Here is a 14,045-nt window from a genome sequence, read left to right as displayed (position 1 = left end):
TCCTTGTTAGAGGAAGGATGTTTAGTCCAATCATCTTGGCACAGGGCACAGGTGTGGGTATTTAACAGTATCCATTACGATTTAGATCTATATCATCATAACAAGAGCATGAATCACATGGATGCCAGATCTGTCATAAATTTGAAACATGGAAGTTTATATGTCATTTATCTCTATGCCACTATCACCTAGAGACTGCCAACGACTTTTTTGAATGAATGTAATTCTTCAGTAAGATAAACTGAAATCTTTATCACAAAGTAAAATTATATATATGGTTTATAGGACGAAATGTCAATCTCCAGTTAGACTGTACTGTTTTGTATATTTTGAGTATATCTATATATAAGTATGGGGGCAAGTTCTTCTACTAATCTCAACAAGGCTAGGCTAATGGTTTCTATGTTTGCATGAAGCAACTTGAATTTTGAAACAAAGTTTTTTAAAAATACTGTGTTTTGTTAAGAGTGTGCTAGTTTCAGTCACTTGTTCCCATGTCATATCAAGGTTTCCCTTACAGAAATTAAGATAGGTAGTCTCACAGCAAGTTTTGAAAGTCCTGTATCAGAAGGCCATGAATGTGTGGATTCATTGATTACAGACTGGGAATCAGCTGGTCACAATGGCAGTAGAAAATAGAACATAGGCACTTTGACAACCGACCACAAGGAACCATTCTCTCCATTAAAATATGTTTCAGGCTTCTCGACCGACTCTGATCTAAAGCATCCGACCCTGAACCATTTTTCTTGTTTTTTCTGGCATTGCACAATAGGCTTCTCAGCATCTCAGTATTGTCCGTATTTTATGAAACAAGCATATATTTGTCGCACTTCACTACGAAGAACCATTCATTTGAAAGCAGGCGTCATCATTTATCAAAGAAAAATAAAATAAAAATATAACAACCTCACCTACCTACCACTTTTAGATGGACTGGAATAGGAAATACATATATTTTTAGCCTCATCTAGCTGATTGTGTCTTTGCTTTGGCCTGACAGTGCAGATCAATGTTCACCCTGTCAGCCTCTGGTTTAACTTGTCCAGCATCAGGTCAAACTACTTCATGTTATCAATGGAAGAAATAGGTAAATAATGTGACATGTGTCAGGCTTATATGTAATCAATTGGAGAAACTAATACCACGTCCGGAAAGATGAAGTGAAACTATTGAAATGTCAAGCCACATAAGAACTGGTTTAATCTATTTTCTGAAACTTACAGTATTTTAAAGTGGCATCTTTTCATTACACACAAACAATACCTGAATCCCACCTTATTTCCTGTGCCCTTTCAAACATTTATCAACCTAGATAATACTTTGAACACAGTTCAAACATCCATTTTTATGGACAGATTTTCTGAAAATGACACCAGATGTAAGTTTTCGAGCTTCTATTAATTTATGGCAACACTGATATACTGCTCAAAACAAGTTAAGGACCACCCTTACATGTTACTATATGTTAATTTGTCATGGCATGACAGATTAACGATAGTAATATGAAAGAATTGGGTGTTCCTTAACTTGTTTTGAGTAGTGTAGAAGTTCCTTAGGCAAGGAGTCAATAGTAATGTATAAGTCATGTAGTTCATGGTAAACCACAATGACAATCAACAAGTAGTGTTTCCCCTGGTGTTAGTGTTGTACACTATCTGACTGCGACCCTGGGTCGGTGCAGGGGGACATGTTATGGTTGGCAGGGATTATACTGCGGGATTACCACAGGATTACCACAGGGTTTAGGAAAAGCTAAACACACAATGCAGTATGCATATAGGGCATATTCTCCCCATATAAACCAATAAGCAATATCATTTTTATTCTTCTCTTGAAATAGCTATTCATGCCAGTCCAAGATATGTACATTAATATTCTGTTTATGACAGACAGAAAGTAATTGCTAAAATAATATGGTAGATAGTTTATCACTGCTTTTCGGCAATACTTGTCAATATGTTTACAATTACCTTTCTCTTTAACAAAAACACTTAGACAAAAAACATTAAATCAGATATATTTTTTGATAATTAATCACTACTTTCAGCAACACCTGTCAGTATGTTGATTATGACTGGAACTAAAATCAACTTTCTGCTTAACAAAACAAAAAAAACAGTAGGATTACAACAGTAGATAATAAAATTGATAACTTCTATCACTTGTCAATCTATGTTACATGATGTTTCCTACTTACGAGGCTTGGAAGGCGGGGCTGCTTCCTGACAGGAAATCTCTGTCGAGCTTCCGCTCCGAGGCAATGACAAGATAGAGAGAGAGTTCTTTCGTATCTTCCATGACGCTGAGCGGCATAGCTCCTGCAACTTTGTGTGACGCTGCATCATTTTGAGATGTCAATTCTATTCACACAATACCACTGAACATATTTTCTAGTCTTCTGTTTTCGCTGTCTTGTGATACCTTAGTATACATTTCCCTGTTTCAGACCTCACAGATAGAGCTAATCTCTTGTGGGACGCTCTCTTCAAATAAAAGCCTACAATAAATCCAGTGGATAAATCATATGAATCCTTGATAACAGTTATTATGTGTACTTAATAAATCTGCATTATGGTGTCAAATCTATGTTCCAATGTTCCATATTTCACACCATCCACTGGTGACGTAGTCCTTGGAAAATAACAAGATAGTTCCATGGCTTGTTATCACACACACCTGTCTCATAGCAATAATTGTTCTACATGTCTCCTTGAGTGCTGTTTTGTTGATATGTCACCTCACAGTATTAGTCACATGTCATGACCATTTGTTCCACAGGCTGGTTTTAGAGAAGAGATCGCACACCTAGTCAAGGCCTGAATGAGATAACGTTCCACCCTTATTCACGCCGCAGAAAATGGGGATTTGCACTTTCCGAAACCACCAGTGCCCTCATGTCACAGTCTCATTAGTATCACATTAACAATCTCGTTACCTAAGTGATTCAACTAATTTTCCAATAATCCTGCCCGAGTGACAAACGACACCTGTCTGTTTTGTTGACATAAGTCTCCTCGATGCTGAAACAATGCAGCAAAACTGATATGTTTTGGCAATTTATTCCACAGGCATTATCTGAGAGATCACAGCTTCCGTAAACATGACGTTCTGTCCACACTTCGAGCCTATGAAAACATTTATTTGAAGTGAGGAACACACCAAGGGGTAATTTCAATGAAGGTTAATAAAACTGACCACCCATACAGTTACTGCTACCAACACCAGCTGTAAGACCCGCCTCTATTATGTTCACATAAAACACCCCCAGTGCTTTGCCAGGGATCAATAGACCATAGATCAATCGTTTAGAGAGGAGCAAAAAGTCAGGAGTGGGGATCACGCAATCAAGTCAGATCGTGTTCCTTCTAGACAGACAACTAGAATCAGGACAGATTTCTTCCCTGTATTCATTCCCTCCAAGTGTCCTTTGGGTAATGGTGTCTCAACCTGCAAGTGTTCTGATCGAGTCATTATCATTTAGACAATCCTGGCAACACTGACGATGATCCCGACCATGGGATGAAATACCCTAGAGTGAGGTAAACTTACTCACTGATGTAACAATACCTGGATATCATTTTAGAGAAATGAGTATTGAACAGAGGCAATAGAGGATGAGAAATGATACGCCCATGCAATTGGGCTATGTGCACACACTGACAGGGCACGAGTCCTAGAACGAAAATGGAATATATTGGTCCCTAATGTCCAACCAGTGCAGTCACAAACGTAATTGAATGAAGTATTTGCTTTCAGCAGACAATCCCCACCCATCAACAATCTTGGATTGTGTGTATTCTGCGTTCTCATAAACAAGACGGGCATTGAATCTTACCCCAAACTCTTTGAAAGCAGCACTTTTAAGTTCTTGTCTGGACACACGCCTGACAGGAATTATATGTGTTTGTTTGACACACTGCACTGAATGAATCCTGTGTTCTCATCTGAGTTCATGTTTGTTAGCATATCTCCAAACTGATATATAACTTGCAATATGATCAGTCGCCAGTTCAATAAATCCATCTGCTCAATGGGAAGTACTCAGGACATACAATGACATTTGTTATTCCTCAATAATCATGCTGTCTCCATCATAAAATCGCCATATGTCTGATGTCTTCATTGTGGCTATCCTTGTCGTATGTCATACAACCACCTATCCAACAGCGTCAACTATCCTCAACCATGCCCATATACACAAAGTCCCCGCTCACACATTCCAACATTAAATTGTCCCCGTTGGCTGACCTAGGTCATCTTTATTCATCATCATGTCCGCTGTCTGTCTGTCCGTCCACTCATCTGTGTGGTCAATGTCAGCTCTGTGAGTGGGTTGACAGTTCCGCTTGGAAGCTGCAGAATCGTGACATAACCCTGAACCTTGACCTATAATCAGCTCAGGCCAGAGACATGACTTGAATAGGAAACAAGTCCTTTAAGCAGTTATTGGTGATTAATAGATGGGTCTTTTTATAACATTATGTTCTGATAGTTAATATATTGATTACAATATAAAAAGACTAGTCTTGATAAGTCAGTGGTATTGTTGTAGTTTCCGACATATTTTGACATATACTATACAAAAAAGTTAAGGATCGACCATATAACTATTGTTAATCTGTCCATCCTCCAGAGTTTGCATTACAGTCAACCTACACTAACTCCTAGATCCATTCTTGTGGTTCTCGCAATCTCGAATTACCCACCCTTGATTTTCATCTGCCAATTTGATTGGCTATGTTACAAATCTAACGTACCAAACATTACAAACCAGCCTCAATGGGTTTACAATATCATCAACATGGTGGCCAGTCCTATTGATCATGATCAATTTTGTGAGAAATTCAACATTGAAAAACTGACTGACACACAAAACAAAGCCTTTAAAAATCCTTTTGATGTAAAAGATATCTTCATGTCCATTAATACTGGCAGTGGGTTTTGTTTTTAGGTAACCTGTGTTACCTCCCTTACCCTCTCACATTCCCTTATGTCGACGTTTGATCATTCTGTAAAATGTTAATGAAAATCAAGGGTGAACCATGAGAATGTATCAAGGGGAGGTTTACCGAAATGTGATGTAATCTGTCATGCCATGAAAGAATCTTGTGATCCTTAATTGTTTTGAGTAGTATATTAGGCTGTTAGAATACAGTCCTAAGTGAACCGCATAACATGTATTAGTCTTCAAAGTCAGTGCTAAATTGATACCAAGATTCTCAGGGACACTAAAATACTGAATTGTCAACACATATGAAATGAACCGCCAAATACAACTTAACCACCAAATTAAAAAGGCACATTTATTCTGAAAATCAAATAAAGAATGAGTCACATCAACCCTAGTGAACTTAGTCATATAGTTATTTCTTTCTGGTATCAGAAAAAGTTTAAGCATGTATGAACACATGTCAGAACAGACTGTTTCTTGTTGAACTGAACCCAAGCGGGTCAAATACAATACAGTTTGATAGTCGCAAAAACATTAAGCCTTAACGTAACTAAAGGTCAAACTGCCAGCATTAACCTTCCGAATTTTCAAAACTGCTCGTAACAAATACCTGCTGTAAATCATCCATCTATCAATAGAGTGTAGGCTATTGTAACTGTGTGGTCTGGGAAAGCCTACAGGGAACCCTGCAAACAATGCAGCTCGGCGCTGCTCGGGGCTCCACACTGCCCACAACAACCACTGAGAGGTAACCCTGCACAAAGAAATACATTCCCACAGCAGAGTGTACACAGGGACTCATATACCGTGGTGTAGCTTACACAGGGACTCATAAACCGTGGTGTAGCTTACACAGGGACTCATATACCGTGGTGTAGCTTACACAGGGACTTATATACCGTGGTGTAGCTTACACAGGGACTCATATACCGTGGTGTAGCTTACACAGGGACTCATATACTGTGGTGTAGCTTACACAGGGACTCATATATCATTGTGTAGCTTACACAGGGTCTCATATATCATGGTGTAGCTTACACAGGGACTGACCTATACCATGGTGTAGCTTACACAGGAACTGACCTATACCGTGGTGTAGCTTACACAGGGACTCATATACCATGGTGTAGCTTTCACAGGGACTCCTATACCATGGTGTAGCTTACACAGGGTCTCATATATCATGGTGTAGCTTACACAGGGACTGACCTATACCATGGTGTAGCTTACACAGGGTCTCATTTATCATGGTGTAGCTTACACAAGGACTCCTATACCATGGTGTAGCTTACACAGTTACACAGGGACTGACCTATACCATGGTGTAGCTTACACAGGGTCTCATTTATCATGGTGTAGCTTACACAGGGACTCATATACCACGGTGTAGCTTACAAAGGGACACCTATACCATGGTGTAGCTTACACAGGGACTCCTATACCATGGTATAGCTTACACAGGGACTGACCTATACCATGGTGTAGCTTATACAGGGACTGACATATACCATGGTGTAGCTTACACAGCGACTCATATATTATGGTGTAGCTTTCACAGGGACTCATATATCATGGTGTAGCTTACACAGGGACTCCTATACCATGGCGTAGCTTACACAAGGACACCTATACCATGGCGTAGCTTACACAGGGACTCCTACACCACGGTGTAGCTTACAAAGGGACACCTATACCATGGTGTAGCTTTCACAGGGACTCATATACCATGGTGTAGCTTACACAGGGACTGACCTATACCATGGTGTAGCTTACACAGGGACTCATATACCATGGTGTAGCTTACACAGCGACTCACATATTATGGTGTAGCTTTCACAGGGACTGACCTATACCATGGTGTAGCTTACACAGGGACTCCTATACCATGGTGTAGCTTACACAGGGACTGACCTATACCATGGTGTAGCTTACACAGGGACTCATATATCATGGTGCAGCTTACACAGGGACTCCTATACCATGGCGTTGCTTACACAGGGACACCTATACCATGGCGTAGCTTACACAGGGACACCTATACCATGGCGTAGCTTACACAGGGACTCCTACACCATGGTGTAGCTTACACAGGGACTGACCTATACCATGGTGTAGCTTACACAGGGACTCCTATACCCTGGTGTAGCTTACACAGGGACTGACCTATACCATGGTGTAGCTTACACAGGGACTCATATACCATGGTGTAGCTTACACAGGGACTCCTATAACATGGTGTAGCTTACACAGGGACTGACCTATACCATGGTGTAGCTTACACAGGGACTCATATACCATGTTGTAGCTTTCACAGGGATGACTATACCACAGTGATTACTTTTATTCCACAGACTTGTATGTGATATTACCAAGCTGTTTGGCATGGTGTTTATGTTTCACACATGTTAGTTGTGGTGATGGCTTAGCAGGAGTCTTTCAGCCAGCAGATGATACACATGTAAACAGATCATGAACTGAACTTTCACAATAACATGTCTGCTTGTCATATTTTACCTAGATTTTCTGCTGTAGTAAATTTCCATTCACAATTGTATTTGTATGGAAAAGTAGGAAGTTAGGAAATTAGCAGATACATGTAGAATTTGTTTGTTGAGAAGTATCCAACATGTTTAAAACTAGAAATTATTTGGCAGCATCATGAATATTTTCAAAAGGAATAATATGATATACAGTAAAAGAAAATGTGATATAAAAATTTTTTTTAAATATTTCATATTCATTTTTAATGGCTGAACTTACCCTAAGTTTTACACAAATACAAAATTCTGTTTTATTAAAAATGAACATGTTATTGCTTGCATTTTTGTTTAAGTATTATGACAAAGAGGGTTTATTTTGGTGTCTTAAATTAATCTAAAATCGACACTTCAAAAATTAAGTAGTTCTTTAAATGTTGACAATATACAACACAAAATGATTAATATTTCCTGTCTTAGTAAAGAGACCAAAGGAAATGATTAAAATGTTAACCAATAGAATTCAGTGCTGTGAAGATAATGTGTCAGGTGTTCATGTTATAATTGTACATCATCGCTGTCTCCGACAGACTGACCTGGCACTTACTTGCCATAACTGGACTAATACAATAGTGACATACAGACGCAACCTGAAATTATGGGATGTTATCTCCCATCTTGTGTATAATCCTGTTATCTGTGAGATGATGTACTCAGAGCCAGTAAAGGAAGGGCAATGATGGCCTTGGTGACATCAATTAATTAGCTACCATGGCAACAGAGCATACATGTCAACAAATACACTTTCCTAAAGACACTTAAAACCGAATCATTTCATAAAGATAATGGTGTAGAGACAGCACTAAATATCCTTTTAAGAATTTAAGAATTTAAGCATATTGACATAGGGTTGCTTTTAGACAAAACTATTTCATTTGTAAACGGCACATGGGTTCATATTTTCACGTTCATGTCATTGGCAGAGGCAAAAAAAACACATTAAAATTTGATCAAAGTTCATTTAAGTTAATTCCCGAATAAAACTCCAACAATTGAACTTTTGAAAACATTTCTTTTAGCAACTTTTCAAATTACTAGATCTTTTGAATATATAAACTACACCTCTTCATTAAACCAAAAATATATTTGGCTACATATGATTATTTAATATATTTGTTAGGATATTCGAAGAGGCACATTTTTTCTTGACTCACCCAGAGATGCATATTTGGAAGTTATCTATGATACAAGGTAACTATGTTAAATACCCTATGGGCAAATCTTCACTTTCTCGTGCCATCACTAAGTATAATATCCATATAGTCTGAATGTTGTTTCAATGAGTCTAGACCGCCAAAGGGGCACTGTACTTCACCACAACTATCTTTAGAAAACACTCAGTGTATTCCTGTATCACCCCTTGGCTGTATGTACAAAGCACAAGGGAATACCCACTTCCTATCAGCTTAAGGAGGCACACATAGGGTGGCAGTATCATCAACATAATTTCTAGATGGCAATGACATAAATTATTTCATGATATTTGCAACTTATCACTGCTAAAGCCATCAGAATGGTCTGAGAGATTTTATGAAAACTTCAATCAGTTACTACCGTCATGAGCGTTTATCTTTTTCGGTTTTGTAATGTCTTTATTATAATTCTTTTGTCATATTGAGATTAGATTAGACCAGTTTGGCACCTTCTTGGATTGTGGGAATTCTGATGAAATTCTGCAGCTTGAAACAAGCAACTGAATGGAAATGGCTGTTGTTGTCAAGCAAGGAAGAGTTATTTCCCTTGGATAACAACTGTCTTTCACATCCGCAGCAGGTGGTGCTATGATTGAAAAAATACATAGTTGACAAGCTTCAAAGGCGGATCTGGAGGCTCCCGACACCGAACACTATCACCAGTTAACACTTCAACCAACACTATCACCAACACTTTCACCAAACACTATAGCCGACAATAACGCTGACTCAATAACCAAAACTATCACCGCCACTACAACAAACACTATGACCAACACTTCAACCAATACTATCACCAACATATTCCAGCCATATCACAGAAGGAACGCCAGGAAAGGATACATATATTGTAATTTGGGAAATGTAAAAAACTTAATAATAATATAACATAATAATAATGTGTACATATATCTAATGCACCAATTCCACACCATTAAACATGCTCAAAGCGCTATATTATTACCTGGTCAATGGATCACTGTGCACTCGAATTGTATTCAACCCAAGCTGCCTTATGAGGTGCTAGAAGGTTAACATTCACACAACATCTCATCCTAGCATCTATTCTTTAAAAAAAATACTGTAAAAAGATTAACTGGAATATTTAAAAAAAAACGTAAGCCAAGTAAATATGAAGAAAAAGGCCGAATAAGGCACTCACTGCGAGATCGGGCTGATCCCCCACGTTTTAAACTTTTTCTCCGATCCACACTCTCACTTCTGAGCTGCAGTTTTCGAGGGTCACGGTCACGACTTCGTCCAGAGTGTTCTGTAAAATATACATTGAGAATGAGAAAGTATGATTCGATGCACCTTAACAATATTCCAGCAATATCACATATTAACCATGACAAGCAAATGCTTTAACACCTCCACCTTCAGTAAAATGGAATTCATTCCAGAATTATCTCTTATCTGGTTGTATTTTACATTAGTTGAGGATACTCCAGTAGTGGTTACATTTCCCGCCATTATTTAGGTTGTCAGGGTTGTCTCCCCTAGATTTAACACAATGATTTCTGACCAACAGAAGCTTGTAGTGATTTTGTTAGCTGCATGTACTGCCGGACCAAGGGAAGCTTGTAGTGATTTGGATGCCTGCATATACTGCTGGACCAAGAGAAGCTTGTAGTAATTTGGATGCCTGCATATACTGCCGCACCAAGAGAAGCTTGTAGTGATTTGGATGCCTGCATATACTGCCGCACCAAGAGAAGCTTGTAGTGATTTGGATGCCTGCATATACTGCCGTACCAAGAGAAGCTTGTAGTGATTTTGGTGCCTGCATATACTGCCGGACCAAGGGAAGCTTGTAGTGATTTTGGTGCAGTACGATCTGACTGATATCTGCAAAGCTGCTAGTAATGCAAGTGGCTTGTTAGAGTAGGAAAACTAACTTCAGCTGGAACATCGTTCCATGCCATGTGAACAAAGTGACAGTGATGCAAATTCAAAGTCAAAGGTACAAATCATTTATCATCCCATCAAAGTAATACTCCTACTTCGTATATTAATTTTAGGCACCCAATCTCTTTTGTAACAGCATTTAATAGTAAGTTTCCCAATACTTCCCTGGAATCCCAGGATTCCCATGGGTTTGATCTCAATGTATCCAGTTCAACTCCTCAATATATCATATTCTACTTTCCTCAATATAGACTGTTTTTTCTGATTACTTTGTAAAACTAAAGAAGAAATCCCTTGCATCATTTCATGATCAGAAAAGTTATTTACGTCCTTTCTATTCTGATCCATATTGACAAAAGCTATATATAGATGCTGATGTCGAGTTGATTGTCATTACTGGATTACCTTCGAAATAAGAAGAAACTAGAACGATGTTGACCTTGCAATTCCCAACACAAGTCTAGCAAATCAAAGTGATTGATCTTATTCTTTTGCAACCCCATCCTGCGACATCTTCATTTTCATCAAGGAGACATAGCTGAGCATGATTACAAGATCTAGGAACATCGCTGCGCTAAACTCCTTGCAAGCAAAAGTTAATGGATTGAACTACAGACACAAGAGCCCATTTGTGTACCTTGTGTACTTACAGAAGCAACCTTGCCTTCATTATTTTCACATGTGTTGAATTTCACAATATCTGAATTGACTGATTACATTAATTAGCGCCTCCTACATCAAAAGATTATTGGCAATTAGTTCATGCCTACAACAAATCTAAAGCAGGGTGAATGATTTTATACACTTGAGAGCATACTATCTGATGATGGTTTCATCAGAATGAAGCAAGTATAGACCAGTGGCTGCCATTACTGGAGAGTTGGTGCTCTCTTGATGGCAAATGTGTCCCTTGGCCTGGTTCCCAAGCAGCAATAAAGTATTGGCTTTCTTCTAAAGGACAAGAAAGTACTCTGTAGCAATATGGATTCTTGTCAAATTATCCACTCTTGTTTTATTACTTGGAGTTCTGAGTTTAGGTAGTAAATCAAAAGAAAAAACAAACTGAATTTGTTTATTTTAAATTTTTATACATTATGTTTATAGAGAATCTACCAATGTTTGAGTTTCAGCTTTGATTATTGTTAAGAAATTTCTTATTTTGCTGAAAATACACAACTGAGATTGTTTTTTTTTATAAACATGACTAAAAAGCTGATTTGATTCAAAATACTGTTTAAGATTTTATTAATTTGAAATCTTCTAACTTTAAGGTCAGTAAATCTGTAAAAAAGTGAAAAAGGGTGGTTTTATGTATCAACTGAATGGTGAGGTCATATCATTTCAATAGGAATTAAGTGAGAGAGTGAGTGAGTGAGTTTGGTTTTACCTCGCATTAAGCAATATTCCAGCAATATCAAGGCGGGGGACACCAGAAATGGGCTTCACCCATTATACCCAAGTGGGGAATCACACCCTGGCCTTCGGTGTGACAAGCAAATGCTTTAATCACTAGGCTACACTACTGCCATGAGGAATAAGTATTTGTCTTGTAAAAGTCTCTCATAATGACATTTAGACAGAAGGATGTATGCCAGATTTACATGTATCATCATTCCATTAGTTCCCAAACCAGTGCCTTGTCAGCATTCGAATAATGATTATGTGGCTATGTTGAAAAATCCTCCAACTTAACATGGCCTACACCATAGTCTTGTCCAAGAGTATGTACTTATCGTCCTCTTGGTGCCATAATCGTAGGACGCCAGACATATCCACCAACCCTAATCCAGCCTTGAAGTCGTGAGATTCTGCCAGAAATGCAGACAGCATCAATAGGATAGCCATTTCTGGCATCGACTGAACAAAATAAGCAGTGTTTGGATCCCCAATACAGTGATACTTACTGCCAGTTCATCATGCTACACACGAGAAATGTCTGTCTGTCATAATGAAGCAAGTCAGCTATGTTCAGCCTCTAATTTGTCCTGGAAGAGATACAGCTAACTCTTGTTTGTATAATGGGATATGTAGCTACTATAATGTAGCAACACCATCTGTCTGCCATATAGCAGACTAGATGTCCCTGGCTACCATATATCAGACTAGACGTGTCTGCCTACCATATAAATACAGGGCTAGAAATGCATATTTTCTCAAGTTTTCAACTGTGTCAGAGGGCACTCATAAAGATGCTTCAGAGTGCCCTTTAGAATGTAAGTGTGCCCACTAGATGAAAACTTTTGATCCATCTGCTAACTTTGGGAATATCATTTCACTAAGGCTAGATAAGAAGCAGTCATATTTCAGAGAAACTGCTCCATCCCTCTTCATTGAGATTGATATGCCCAATGTTATTTTGTGCTCCATATTGTGCATTAAGTATGTTCAAAATTTTCAATGTTTTGGTCATGTTTCCTTGTGTGAAAGCACATTTACAACTGGCTTCATTTACCAAGGTACTGTTGTTTAAATACGAATTGAACGTCAGTTTGGATGGGTTTATTGAAGTGTGAACGATATAAAAGCGCTGGTTAAACTGTGTGAAGCTCCGAGCTTGCAAATATACTACACTTCAATAAACCCATCCAAACTGACGTTCAATTCTTATAATTCCATATTTTGTAGTTTATTGGTCTTGCCGAATAATATCGTAACAATGTTTGCTTAAATTGGAAGTTCTCTGGTTTTGCAGGAGAACACTGGAACAATGTTATTTTGTCGGTATTTGCCTGCTCTTGGTCACATACGTTTCCCCAGTCATACTCAGTTACGCAACGAAAAATAGTTCTTTGAATATATACTACATAATCTGAAAATATGTCAACATCAACTTAATTTTATTATCTGAACACATTGACAAACAATATTTGGGATTAATCAAATCATAAGCATGACTCTATGCACCGAGGCAAGGTCAACCATCAAGTGTGGTTAATTATATATGACATCACATAAGTTTGCAAAGCAGTGCATTTCGAGTCGAACGGGAGCATGGGGATGAAATTTATACTTACTGCTGTTGAAAATGAAGTTTATGGAACAGTTATGGAAAATACCCTGACGTATGAAGCCTCCCATGGCACTAACAAATTGGGAATATCACTGATTTATGAATGTGTTGCTTGTGTTTGGATAATTGCAAACCAATTCGGACGATGTGGAATGAACTGGTGGGGATTGAACGGAGTGCTCTGAAACTTGTGTGTTTTGTGTCAGAAATTGTGATTTGTAGTTTGTGCTGTAATACTTTACTTGGCTGGTGTTTCTTGTCACCTGAGATGGACCTACTGTATGACCAGCTTCATTTCTGTGCCCCATTCTCCTCATGTGCTGCCGCTTCTTGGGCCTAGAATGCATGGAGATAGTCGGCCAACTCAGAAACCAGAATAGTAATTAGATCCGTCTATGGGTATTTTCTTGTCCTCGATGACTAATCGGTAATACAGGTAGGCA

At 38.5% G+C, this 14,045-nt stretch overlaps 1 protein-coding gene across 5 annotated transcripts in view; it reads right to left on the bottom strand.

The window, feature by feature from the left end:
• Positions 1 to 14,045, bottom strand: part of LOC124139000 (ankyrin repeat and fibronectin type-III domain-containing protein 1-like) — a 217,989-nt gene that overhangs the window by 78,300 nt on the left and 125,644 nt on the right. For 3 of the 5 annotated variants that reach the window (XM_046505949.2, XM_046505965.2, XM_046505958.2), the window contains one exon: positions 9,847 to 9,954. In XM_046505949.2, the coding sequence (XP_046361905.1) occupies positions 9,847 to 9,954 (108 nt within the window). Of the gene's footprint in view, positions 1 to 2,200; positions 3,818 to 3,838; positions 4,248 to 9,846; positions 9,955 to 14,045 lie in introns of those variants that run through there. The other 2 variants (XM_046505983.2, XM_046505975.2) reach the window with 2 other exon arrangements.

Source organism: Haliotis rufescens, unplaced genomic scaffold (assembly GCF_023055435.1).
Source record: "Haliotis rufescens isolate VD_foot unplaced genomic scaffold, xgHalRufe1.0.p SCAF_40, whole genome shotgun sequence".
Classification (NCBI taxonomy): domain Eukaryota; kingdom Metazoa; phylum Mollusca; class Gastropoda; order Lepetellida; family Haliotidae; genus Haliotis; species Haliotis rufescens.
The sequence above is the reverse complement of the archived record's forward strand: the minus strand, read 5'-3'. Positions and strand labels throughout refer to the sequence as shown.